General features: G+C 40.8%; 2 protein-coding genes across 13 annotated transcripts in view; both read right to left on the reverse strand.

Moving 5' to 3' along the window:
- LOC137133192 (nck-associated protein 5-like) overlaps positions 1-5997 on the reverse strand; it is a 74894-nt gene extending 68897 nt beyond the window's left edge. For 5 of the 9 annotated variants that reach the window (XM_067516534.1, XM_067516531.1, XM_067516533.1 and 2 more), the window contains exon 1: positions 5057-5997. The gene's annotated coding sequence lies outside the window, so the exon portion shown is untranslated. The remainder of the gene's footprint in view (positions 1-5056) is intronic. The other 4 variants (XM_067516529.1, XM_067516527.1, XM_067516530.1 and 1 more) reach the window with 3 other exon arrangements.
- A 2519-nt stretch (positions 5998-8516) lies between these two features.
- ftcdnl1 (formiminotransferase cyclodeaminase N-terminal like 1) lies at positions 8517-13022 on the reverse strand. 4 transcript variants are annotated; one of them, XM_067514855.1, is made up of 6 exons: positions 12856-13004; positions 12126-12244; positions 11644-11739; positions 11019-11174; positions 9864-10052; positions 8517-9458 (listed from the first exon to the last, which is right to left on the reverse strand). In XM_067514855.1, exons 2-6 carry the CDS (start codon positions 12238-12240, stop codon positions 9022-9024), a joined length of 993 nt encoding a protein of 330 aa, XP_067370956.1. In that variant the 5' UTR covers positions 12241-12244; positions 12856-13004; the 3' UTR covers positions 8517-9021. The 4 variants fall into 4 exon arrangements, with proteins under 4 accessions (XP_067370956.1, XP_067370957.1, XP_067370958.1 ...); XM_067514856.1 differs by lacking the exon at positions 12856-13004 and adding an exon at positions 12711-12849; XM_067514857.1 differs by lacking the exon at positions 12856-13004 and adding an exon at positions 12650-12849.
- Positions 13023-13244: the final 222 nt, after the last annotated feature.

Below are 13244 nucleotides of genomic sequence, written 5' to 3' on the forward strand. Positions count from 1 at the left end.
GCTAGAGACAACATGACTAAAAAGGGATGCAAAGTGATGCTGACCACATGACAAACACAAAGACTATGTAAAAATGAATGAAATCGTTGAAAAATGCAAAAAAAAACTAAAGGATAAATAACCATAGACACAAAATGATCTAGAAGAAATCGAAAAAACTACCAAAAAAGTGACACATACCAAACATATTAGACACTACAGCAAAACACAAAAAGGCAAAATAAACATAAAGAGATGAAAAAAATCCAGAAAGAAATACAAGATGACTATAAATGTTGTGATGACCTTATTTATAGGCATGTTTCTTTTAGACTGCAGGTCCTTTTTACAGTAGGGGGGTTGGGCGGGGGGGTCTTTTGCCCGTCTTTTCCAGGGCTTGATTCATTTTGATTTTCATAATCTGTCCATGCTGCTGCCTCCGCTATGCACTGGACTGTGCCAAATTTAGTACTGAAAGAGGTTTTCTACATGCTATGCCAATTTTATATGTCTTATGACCTACTTCTGAAATCCAGCTTAAATTTGTGGGTAAATTTAAAAACACATGACCAGGAAATGTATGATTGTTTCTTTTCTTTTGAAATGATTTCATTCTTAATATCAAAGTAAATGTAAATTGCACCACTTGATTAAAAACAAACTTCAAAAATTGTTCCCACTGGATGCAATCAATTAAAAAGCATAATTTCGAAAAGACCACAAGACTCTATAGTTAAGAGAGTGGCTATGTGAACCCTACTTAGATTTACTGGACAGTTTTGCAGATGTTTTGATCCAAGGGTGATGCCGAACTTGTGGCCAGAGGTGCATACAGACTCTGACTATAAAGGTCTGTGCTGGTCTTCAATCACAATTCATTCATGAATGTCGAATTTCAAGATGTTCTGTGTCCATGAAAGACCAAATAACCAGGTAATAAACGGACTAACCAGTCATTCATGAACCCATCCAGTTCAGGCCTGTATTTGAGAGGGTTTTAATTGATCTGGTAAACATGGAAATTTTATGCATCCCTCTCTCCTTCCATTCTATAAATAGTCTTGGGCTGAGATATTTTTAGTGCACAGCTATTTTCTTGTGCATCCTTGATGTTGCAAAGGTTCTGACTCATTTTTTCGTTGTTACCATTCTGTCGTTCCCAGTCTCTGATCTCATCCGATTTTGAAGCTAATTTTTATGGAACAGTCAAGTGTGATCTTTGAAGAAGAGCTATTTATTACATATCCGCTTTTTAATTTGATTTTGTATTTATTTGGGGAATGATTCAGCAAGGCACAGAAACCCTGTCACGATTCCTGTCTCTGCCCTATTTAATTTGGCCATTCTGTCTGCATTTTCCCTCCAGCCACCAAATGCTATCGTTTTTTGCTTCTGGTCCTAGGGTTGTAAAGCAAACATGCAGAAAACTATTAACGATGTACATGAAGTAGACAGAGAAAAAAATGCTGGTTATGGATGAGCCACCAATCAATCAAAGAAGAATATCTGGGAGTTAATTTATTCGGTTTCTGTCTTCTTTCTTAACTAGTTGCTAATGTTGCCATTCAGCGCTGGCAGACATCTACAATGACTTTGAGAAAAATAACATTACCCACATCTTACCCACATCTCCGTGACTAGTATTGAGAACCCCCCCCAAATAAAGCCTTTCTTCTACCTTTAGGCTACCAATGACCCCTTTTTATGGGGCTGCACAATGGCCTCTCGTCTTGCCTTCCAATCAAATGCATGAGACAGTCTGCTTCAATGCACCTAACAGAAAACAAATGCAGAAACAGACAATGTTTATCCACTTGCTCTGAGCTACTGTACTCTTCTCCTTTTACACTGAGGTCAGTTTAACTATGTTTCCACAGTAATACTCCCAAGACGTTTTCTATTTTTTAATGAGACTATTCACTTCCTGGATGATGTAGTACAGGTCTTGCAGTAGCAACACATGCGCTATGAGGATTAACAAACTCTTCTTCTTCAACCTGACTGTCATATCAGTGAAGCAGTTACATTTGTTTGGCGATTTTTTTTTGTTTGTTTGCCACAAGGGACAGGGCCTAGTTGTTCACTTGTTTCTTTCACTGTAATTCACAGCTGTCACTTAAGTTGCTTCAGCTCTATGTTTAGCCACATCTCCTGTTACTGCTTTCTACTGCAGCTTTCTGTTTCACTACGAAAGTATAGCATCATGAGTGGGCTGATAATAAGTCTGGTACAATACATAGCAACCACTGGAACCACAGCTGTATTACAACTGTGACCAGCACGAAACCCACACAAACATGCTACAGTCAAACTAATATATCGCCGTACATGGCAGCATGAGACCCTTGCTGACATAGAGTCAAACCCCATTAAGACTGTTATCTACAGAGTTTCTGTAATTGCCTAATAGTTCACTTCATGCTCTTTAGGTCAGTTCATTCTTTGTAAAATCACTTATAAGGGGATGTTTGAAGGCACATTTATAACCACACAATACAATCTAAAACACATTTACAGGCTGCAAAATGCCAGCTGCAACAAGACTAAAACTTTGAACATTTATGGCCTTGTTGGTACCAAAATTAAGATGCAAAATGATGTGATATGATATGATCACATTATGTGTAGTCGTAACTTATTGCACTGACTCAGACATTTGGACCAGTATCAGTATTTAGTGTTTTGATCTTGAGATACATTTTTATCATAAGCTTTGACTATCTATGATGCATACAGAACAGCAACTGTGTGGAGGGGAAAATGTAGATTATGAAAATTTGCTGTTAAAGTATACGAAACAAACTGAAGAGATGTCTTTCTCTATCCGTCATCTTCAAAATCTAAAATTGGGAGTTGATTCTGCAACGTGCTTGTATATGTATGATGTCTATATATAGATAGTCGACCATCTACTGAAACTTTCTCCTCCACGCAAAGTCACATCACACCATGATCAGCCAGCTGTCTGCAGGTGAGGATGGAGCCAGGGTTCAAAGGTCGCTCAATAGCTCTGACAACAGTTTCTGTCAGCTTTCATGTGACCAACAAAGTGCAACACTATAAACATCTTTCACAATGGAATTTACATTACATGCAACATTTGTAAATTTAGGTCCAATGTGCAAATCTGATCAGCAGAAAAATACAAATAAAATACTGAGCAAAACATACAAAACAAGCTTACCTTTAGAAAATGTACAGTCCAATGCAATAGTCTTTGGACAGTTTAACGAATTGAAGCATTTAGAGACTTAGCACCATCAACAATATCATCTTGTAGTCAGGCACGAATTTATAAATGCATTTGTAAAGCTGTGAGAGTGAAACAGCATATAGACAATGTTTAAATGGCTTCAGAAATCTTTGAAGGTCCTTGAGTAGTTCAACTAAAGCCCAGAAGTAGTGGTGACAAAGACAAACCGCTGTGTTTCCTTACCGTTAATCAGAGTTATTTGTCTCTCACCAATGGGGCAGACGCTGATTCAACATGCTGAATCAGGTGAAACCCACTTATGGGGAACAACTAGTGCCAGCAGTGCGGGATGCACCAAACAATCTTGGTTGTTGGACGCTCACCAACAGCCCTAGAGTGTCCAGTGACCAAGCGTTAGCTTGGTGTGTCACAGCCCTTGAACCCCAATCAATATCTGTGGAAAGATATGAAGATTCATCCAACCTGATGGAGCCTGGAAGCCAGGAAGAATAGGATAACCAGCTAAACCCAGCTGTCAGACACTTGTGGAGACTTTTGTTTTCATTTCAAATATTCAATGTATTAAAACATATATATCAATCCTCCTCTCCCTTCTAAGGAGGTAGAAGTACACAACATCAGTGCCCCTGCCAAAAGTACAAGAATAAAAAAAAAACCCACTACAAGTAGCTCTTAAAATCTTTTACTCAAGTAAAAGTTCTAAGTAGATTATCTCCATTTTATTTAAAGTACAAATGGTCAAACATGTACAGTAATTAATAAAAAATAATAATTAAAGGTCTCTGTTGGTAAAAGTGGAGCTGTTTTTAAGGTGGACAACACAATGATATATCAGCTTGCATTAGTTCATAATATTTTACAAAATGACTCATCATATTTTTATATGAAAACCACCGGTCGTTCTTAATGATGTGGCCGATTAAGGTGTCACCCAGTAGAACAGTGGGTCTAGCTAAGGTGTTTTTAATAGTTTTTGGACGACAACAGAGGTCTATGGCACAGATGAACAAGTTAATCCAGGCTGCTGACTCACAAGTGACCAACGTGAGTAGAAAAGATTCCATGTTGGTTTTAGCGACTGCATGGTTATTATGAGCAATAAATTGAAATACATTTATTCACATCTAAAACTACTAAATCTGTTTAAAAGAAGGAAATTGTGAAAGATGGAATCAAAAGTTAATGGACTCAATCATCTATGACTAAAAGAAATGAGCTAACCAGCTGACCTCTCTCTGACTTCTGGTCAAAGTATCTGACCTTTGGTTAATTGACACTCACTGCTATAGCTACCGGTGGAAGACATGCTGATCTATGATGCATGTAATGAATCTTTAAGAGCTCTGAATGAAATTAAATGACATTGAAATGGCTTACGCTGTGGAATGGGCTTGGTAAGGTCTTTGTTTAGTGGCAGCATTTGGTTCTGTTGGGATCAAGCTGAATAAAATGTATCTTTCCTACTGTATGAGTGTCCATCTCCGTGCAAGCTAAAAGCTAATGCTTTCAAAAAACAAAAAGAGTTTAATGAATTATGTATACAGGTCTCTGTCTGTGGCATCCTAGCCTACTTTTCTTGGTACTCGGTACTTGTTGCTCCCATGGCATCTCTTAGGCCATACATTATACATGGAGCTATTCTGCACAGTGCATGCATACATTGTGGCATTCAAATTCTTTTTAGCAACATTATGACACCCTGTGAAACCCCTGAAATTGAAAAATCCACAGAAATAAGGATTAGGCACATGTGTGGGACATAGATAATGGATCTACAAGACTGTGCTGATGTACAAAGGCATATACACACAAAACCCATCAGCTTGACATGTAAGTGTGCAGGTCAAAGCGATGCATCCTCACCTTTACTGGTCGCTGTGTGTATCCACGGAAACAGATGTCAGCAGAAGCAGAGGGCTGAGCGGTCACCGCCGAGGTGTAGAGTATGACTCGTCCACATCACATTCACAGATCTACCAAGTAGGAGCAGCCCACGACGCAGAGCCACGACTCCCCAATCTGGGTCAGGGCTACTGGAGGCATCCTTATGGGGAAGAAGGTATCCACACAGGGGAGAGCAGACGTCACAGGCCCACATGGATCCTAGCATCCAGCCACAGTCGCATCCTCTGTCTGCCGTTGTTTTGCATCTAGATGCAACGTATTCCACCGAGACTCAGCAAATCCATGAGGTTTCTGGCATCCACACGACGAGAGCGCTGTGCTACAAGAAAACAACCCTGTCTGCATGAAGCATCACCGACCTCAGTGAAAGAAAACCCTTCTATTTCTCCTCCTCTCTCTGCCGCTGCCTGAGTCACTGCTTTATCGCTCTATTTCTGTCTTTCTCTTATGCTCACCCATATTTCCACTTCACTACTCTCCCTCTCCTCTCTCTCTAATTCTCAGCTGTATCTCAGTGCTCCGCTCAGCCTGTGCCCAGAGGATGTTGAACATGTGTTTGGGGTGGGGGTTGGGGACTGCTGACTTCATAGGTGGCACGCTTACTTCCCACACCGATAGGTTAGGGAGGATGTCACCCTGCACTTTGCATATTGGGCTCAGTAGCATCAAACTAGGAGTTGCTTTAGATGAAAATCTGCTTTTCCTCTTTGTCTTGGAAACGGTCCTGTTTATGAGTCAAACGTCTGGGCCGTTGTAGATGAGATTAATGGCTGTGATTAACCGTCAAACAGTAGTTGACTGTTGGAAATCTGCAGTGGTAATACAGTAATTAAGGAAAGAAGGAGGTCATTTCTATATGTGATATGATAAAAAAAAAACACTGCTCTCCTGCTAAATTGCCCCACGGGATGGACCGAGGGGAAAAAAATAAACCCTTAGGCATAGAACAGATACCAACCACAGAGGGTTTTTGTTCCCTCTTATCGCTATCGCCTCTTTCTAGAGAGAAGAGACACACATTTCTCTACATTATACAACAGTTGAAAAGGAAAAAGAGAAGATGTGGGAGGTAGAGAGGGTGTAGAAAAAGAAATGGACAAACAGAGAGAAGGGGGAGAAAGGGAAGGGGAGGGAGGGGTTGAACAGAGAAAGAAACAAGAAAGGCAAAAAGGAAGGGAGGGAGAGAACAGAGCACTTTGGAATATTTATAGAAGGCTGGAGACTGATGTAAAGAAATAAGCTCCTCTATTTCTGGGCTGTGACACGTAGTTGCATCGGAGATGATATGCTGTCAGGCTAAGTCATATCAAAGGGATCCTATGGTGCTTTGTTGCGAGGATGCACATTAACTGCAGCACACAGGAAGATCAATGTCTTCATTTAAAGCAGATTACAGCCAAAAAATTAATCTCGGCTAGGCTTGATATGAAAAATGTCATTTGAATTTATGTTAATTCCTGTGGAAGGATCCCAAAGAGCATGTAATCAAGGAAAATTATGGCCCTGTGACAGTCATGAGAGCCATTAAACTGAGTCACATAACCAACAAGGTTATTTGGGAAGGAGGGCAAGGAGATGAGAATGGGGGCTGGATTTGTTGGAAAATATCAAATTCGCTGGATTTATTTATAGTCTTCAATTTTTCCTGCAGTGTGAGGTGTGTCTGATGTCATAATGAAAATCCTTTCACAGTTAGCTCAGTGAAAAATTGTTGAGTCTAAATGGATTTTATATGCCACACATGTGATTTTGCTTGCCAATTTTCACGTGTGCATAGGAGTTTGTGTGTGTGTGTGTGTGTGTGTGTGTGTGTGTGTGAAGGAGGCCAGGATACCTCTGGGCTTATGCTGTGACCTAGATTAGGCTTTGATGCTCCCAAGCGTGGCAGGCTAAGTGTTTGTGTAGCTATGTCTGTGTGTGTGTGTGTGTGTGTGTGTGTGTGCACCATCCATAGAGTAAATGTGTATGCATGTGTGTCTTGATACACAAGACAGCACAGAAGGAGGGAAGAGAGAGACAGAAAGTGTGTGTGAGAGAGAGAAAGCGTGCGGGTCATGTATGTATGCATGAAACAAAGCTGCGCTGCAGTTGGGTGCCTGGCTCGTGTGACTACGAGCCTCAGCTGGATGGCGTACAAAGAGGTGAATGTTCGAGCAGCTTATTCAACCTCAAGGGGACGCTCTTATATAATCTCAAATGCAGAAACCGAAAAATTACACAACATAGTGAAAGCCCAGTAAATTCAAACATTGACACTGAAGAATACCAACCTCACTGGAAAGAAATACGAATCCCACCACCTGGGTTTGTGTGTAAAGCTGAACAGATTAACACCCACTCTCTGTATGCAGATTAAGCAGTTGCTGGCTCTGGAAAAACCCAATTTCCTTTACATATGGCACAAATTAAACATTACATAATGACGTGGCTTTTCAAACTTCTTAACCCTTCATTCCTATAGTCTGAGCTATTGTTGTTACCCACCAACTCAAATTCATACATCGTTACTTTATTCATGTGCTGTTCTTCAGTGCATCATCCTTCTTATGCAAGAAAAAGAGTGGAATCATTTCACTGCAGTTAATTCCTGACCTGATGTCCTCATGTCCAAATGTGCTTCATTCAATGGTTAATCTTTTACATCATGAGCTTACAGTATTTGGAGAATTGACAAAAAAAAAAAAAAAAAATGATGTTGAGTAGGTTTAAAAATTATACATATCCATGCTGGGTTGTACAAGTGCATAAGTTTCAATGTAACATCCAAATGCTGTCAAACGCTGGAAGTTCTCAAAGATTCTGTCCATGACTTCTGACAATTGCTGTTTCTCTCTCTCTCTCTCAAACACACACACACACACACACACACACACACACGGTGACTCTCCCACAGAGTCATGCATGGTAAGTGGCTAATGGTAAAAAATGATGGGAAAACGCTCATCAGCAGAGACTCGTCAGTAAACATAAGTGTCCAATTTGCTCAAAACAGGAAATGACAAAAAAATGTAAATTTCACTCTGGAGGATGATTGACTGAATTGGCTGCATAGAGATGAATTTCAGGAATAAAAACATTTTAATCAGTTCCACCTTTAGAGTCAGATTAGATAGACTCTATACACACAAGTGAGGAAATATTGACGAGCTATTTTATTTACTGTGATCTTTCTAGTAAAAATGTGATCACACAGTTGCTCACCGTCTCTACACATGTATTTCTGACCTACATTACTGCTGGAAATGTGATTATAACCATCAAAAAAAAAACAATCTTTGTGTAATATCATTAAACATTAAAGAGGTTAATTTTTTTTTTTACTTTGTAACAATCACGATCAAATACATTAGCAGACCTGCTGCTAACAAACTCTGCTGTAAATGGGGCTGTAATAAGAAAGAACAAGTTCAGTGTTTGGAGAAAAGTGTTTCTTTTTATTTGCATTTTCAAAACTGAAATTACAATAGTCAGTGAAAGTGAGAAAGCAGCGTTTTCTTTCACTACATAATTAAAATCTGTGCAACAGGCTTCCGAAATAAGTCGGAGATGGATGAGAAATCAGATTATCTTCAGCTGATTTCCAGTAACCAGGTTTCTTAAGTGCATGTAAACACAGTCATTGTACAATCTTACTCGTATCTGATGGCCTGTTTACTGTCTCTCTCTCAGGTAAACTACAAAGGCAAACTATAGGGGCAAACATCAAAGCCATGTGACGTCACTAATGACGTCATCAGTACACCTATACGTACGCTTCCTAATCTAATTAACCTTACAAGACATTAACAGAAAAACACAGGAAACCCTGGTTGGCTCATACAGTCATTGTCAGCAATTAACCCCTATCAAATCTTTATAGTTATAAAATCAAATCAAACAAAATACTTGTTTGAGGTTACTCTGGTTTTAGCATGAATTCGTTTTCACATCCGAATCCTGTGCTGCTCTCTCCAGAATTCAGCGCTTCCTTGAGACAGCGCTAACTCTGCTAAGCCCCTGCACTCAAGGGGGGTGAACCCCACCAACGCTGTGCTCATTGTGCCAACCCTTTGCTTCCCTGCTAGCTCCGCAACCCTTGCCGTGATGAGGGAAGCTGGAGCGTGGCAGTATGACTGGCCATCAATGCAGAAAGACGGCCAGGGTTCACCTGCTGTCATGTGAGTAGGCGGGTTCCCCTTCACGCTTTCCACATTACAGGCAATTTCCACAGTGCCCTCATGTGGCAAAGCCAGCACCTGCAACCCAGGCAGGCCCCCTGGGCTCGACTCTCTAATAGCAGAGGCGATGCGGCGACCCGTGGCGATGTCCTGGGTGTCGATAGTGACGTTGCAGTTCATGACGTATGGACTGGCCCCCACCCCTGCAGGACATCAGCCAGGTCACAGCTACACAACACTTGCAAAATGATCTGTCTTCCTCTATTTTTGTAAAGTCAGACCTGGATTTCCCAGAACATTTGTAACAATAAGACACAAAAAGTAACATAAAAAAAGATCAAAGTTAAAAGAAAAAAACAGGGTTAAAGAGACAAGGGAGGTGCAGTTTTGAAATGTTTCAGTGTGATATGTGTGGGATTCTTTGAGAATGTCAAGAGAAGAAACATGGCCTGGTGTCAGCTGTAACAAATACAGTTTTGTAAGACGTCACCTGTACTGTAGAATCCTAGCAAAGAGTCATTCTTACCTTTCTTTCAGGTTAAACCGTTCACCTACAATAGCAGCGTCCGCACACACAGCTTTTAGAATTTGTTCTCATGCTGGCTCACCTGTGAGGCCAAATCGTTTTTGGGGCTGTGGCCCCACATCGGGCCTGATCGCCTGCAGGTCTGGCTTTTTGTTGAACCAGCCCATCTCCTTCCTTCTTTGTGCCAGCCCCCGATGGATGGGGGAGTCTGCCCAGCCAAACAGGAAGACACTGGTGCCCGGGACTCTCTCCGTGAGTCCCTGAGCCACAGCTGAGCCCAGGCAAGAACACAGACATGTCAAATTAATCAACACGTGCACAGAATTTCAGAAACATGAGGGCCTAAGAGTGTGACACAACCAAGGGAGGGAACTCAGACTGCAGGAAAAATTAGGGACACATGGGCCATTTATTATAGGCATGCATGCATAAATAATAATCGTTAGTCAGAGCCAATTATTATTCTGCAAGCACACTTCTCAGATTAGCATACTGAGCGCACACTTCAGACATGCAGGTCACATGCTGACTTGCTGCTCATGATTAGCAAAACACATGGCTGCTAAATCAGCTGCTAAACTGTGAAACTAATCAACAGCACAGGAAGACAAAGAATGCGTCACATCTTCAGCCTGTATCACCGTCAATACACACTCACAATATCCAGCATCAGGGAGACAGAGGCAGCTTTTGATACTCACTAAATTGCTGACGTATAGAAAACAAGATGAGAATTTGAGGAGGAAAACTGCAATTTCCTCATCTGGTGCGTGTGCCATCACTGTGTGCACACACACTTTGTGGTAATTTTATCTGAACGACTGAGAGTCCAAACATCCTCGCCTCTGTCCGGAGCAGGATGCCAAACAATGGGCACATGCAGTGACTGTGCCCAAAAGCTAAATAACAGATACAACGCACAATACAGTGGCTTGTTGTTATGTACACTGAATGCAGTCTGATACAACAATCCAGCAAGTAATTCTCTTTTATGTGCAAACAGTTTTAAAGAGGTGATGATTTGTTTAGATGATCATTTTGGTGGCTGTAGTTTGTGTTCCTTTTTTTTTTTTTGCATCATAGGGATAGGAATTTCTATTATTTTGTCCACCTGGCTAGGCTAAATAGCACTTGGATGAGCTTTAGCTTCATGTAGGTTGAACCCACATGAAGCAAACTCAATAGAGCAGAACATTTTAAAGTGCATTAACACACACGTGCACACTTAGCGTCTCACCTTGAGCCTCTTTGGCACAGTCCTCCTTTCCCACCTCCTCCCCCAGGGGGTAGATGGGCACAAGGTCCACAGCACCCATACATGGATGGATCCCTGTGTGAGTGCGCATGTCGATCAGCCCGAATGCTTTCTCACACGCTGACAGAATGGCCTCCCCTGGGATCAACAACAAATGACCTCAAAGATACCTCTACATAGGAAACGGTTTCTCTCAAACTGTTTTTTGTGTAGAGGACAGATCAGAGATTTTGTACTTCTGGGGGAATAAAGCTCATGTATTTGTCTGCAGGTGAGTGGAGAACTGTAAACCTCAGCTGCTTTGTCTCCATTGTCACAATGTTGGGTTGTAGTTAAGGATTCAGTACGTTAAACTTTTCACTATGATCTTTGACAGGAACATTTTCATTCTGAACGTTTTGTGTTTAAATCCCTGACAAAGCTTATTAAAGGATTTTTCTCCCCACTCAGACGATTGGAAAGCAGGGGACAGAGACCGAATCCTTGCTTTGCAGAGTTGCTACTGCAAGCGCTCGACTCCATCCTTTTCTCAGGAGGAGGAAAATGAATGTAACATTTATATTTCCTAATGAGGTTTCAGCACAAAGCCTAAAGATTAAATACTTACTGATAGAGTCGATGCTGGCCACAATGGTGATGACGGAGCGGTTGTAATCACGGTCATTAAAGATGTTCAGCACTGTGGTGCCCTCTCGTCTCACTCCTGATGTATAATAAGTATGAATGATTTTGGAAATACATAATTTGCTGTTTGCTATGAGCATCACTATATAATTGGTTGCATTGTGGAGAACGAGGCAGAAAACAAGTTAGTTATACTGTGATGTCACAAGTACAAATCAGTTAACTAATGAGGTAGATTTGTCTCCTAACTAAAGTAAACCCGACCTCATTCTTTCCATCTCATCAATATGTGATCATGTGGTTTTTTTTCTTTAACCTAAAAAGGCACATCCTGAATATTTTATGAAGGACAAGCGTGTGCACAGGAGATCTACGATAAAGTGCGCTGTAAGCAATTCCAAGGTGGAAATATGAGTCTGTTCTGTTATTCATACTCCCCTTACTGCAGTATAATGTACAGCTTACCTTCGGGATTAAACAGGGCTGCCTTGGCCACCTGCTCCACCAGGTCTTTCCTGCGGCCTTCTGAAATGTTCAGGAGACATGCCACAAGCCGTCTGCCCAGAGAACCTGAGGACATGTTTCTGAGGACACAGTAATACTGTGTGTTAGCCTGTTGCATGGATGAAGGTGGGAGTGCAATGACCAGACAGGCACTTTAGGACTAGTAGCTTGTTGTGGTTAATGTTAGCAAACTTCACATGGACATTGGGAGTGAAAAAAATAACCTTCACTTTGCTGACATGGAGGCCATCTCCTATTTTTGCAGTATGCAGTATTACCATTACCCCATCAGCTGCTGCTTTTTGCTGCAAGTTACACTGGCTTTAATGTAGCTAGTCGATTACTCAATGCATGGCTGCAATAAATACCCCAACTATCAAGTGTTCATTGTAAATAATTATTGCCTTTAATAATTAAGCAATCTAAAGAGTTTGTGGAGCTGCAATTTTTTTACAGAAAAAAAAACAACAACAAAAACCATCAACCTCGATTGTACTTTCAGCCTGCAAACTTTGGCAAAATAGAAGAAAACGTTGGCTGCTTAACTACAAAAGGCGTCCACAGTCCAAACTGGTGTTAACGCAGCACATTTTACTGTCAAGTCTGGCACATCTGTGTTATATTAATTGCACTTTCAGATTTATGTGCAAAGTATTATCTGCTGAAGAACAGAGAGAATACACTGACTTACACTGGCTTTACTGTGAAAATGCACAGAAATCGGTTTTTAGCATATGTCGCTAAAGATTAAAAAAAAGTTCGATGCAAGATGGTTCATTCCTGTTTCCCACCTCTGTCTTTCTACGGAAGAGGATCAGGGACATGACACAGCTGTTTTTGACTTTTATCCTTCAGACTTCAGGATTGAAATTTAAAAATCTTATATTAAAGTCAGAATTGTAAAGTCAGTGGACTGAAATATATCATAATTTAATATCTTTGGTGGCCCTGAACCTGGTGGCAAAGGAGGCAAATTAAATGTTTTAAAGGAGTATTATATATAGGATTAAATGATGCCTTTTTTTGATGTGCTTTTAGTTTGTGCATATTTTAGACATCTATTTATTTAATGCCATGCAC

This window comes from Channa argus, chromosome 9 (assembly GCF_033026475.1).
Source record: "Channa argus isolate prfri chromosome 9, Channa argus male v1.0, whole genome shotgun sequence".
In the NCBI taxonomy this organism is placed as follows: domain Eukaryota; kingdom Metazoa; phylum Chordata; class Actinopteri; order Anabantiformes; family Channidae; genus Channa; species Channa argus.

Excerpts from the sequence above, each read along its gene's own strand:
- ftcdnl1 (XM_067514855.1), bottom strand. The coding sequence starts at position 12,240 with ATGTCCTCAGGTTCTCTGGGCAGACGGCTTGTGGCATGTCTCCTGAAC. Across the intron at positions 11,740-12,125 it reads AGCCCTGTTTAATCCCGAAG|GAGTGAGACGAGAGGGCACC; the intron begins GTAAGCTGTACA and ends ATTATACATCAG. Across the intron at positions 10,053-11,018 it reads CTGTGCCAAAGAGGCTCAAG|CTGTGGCTCAGGGACTCACG; the intron begins GTGAGACGCTAA and ends GCCTGGGCTCAG.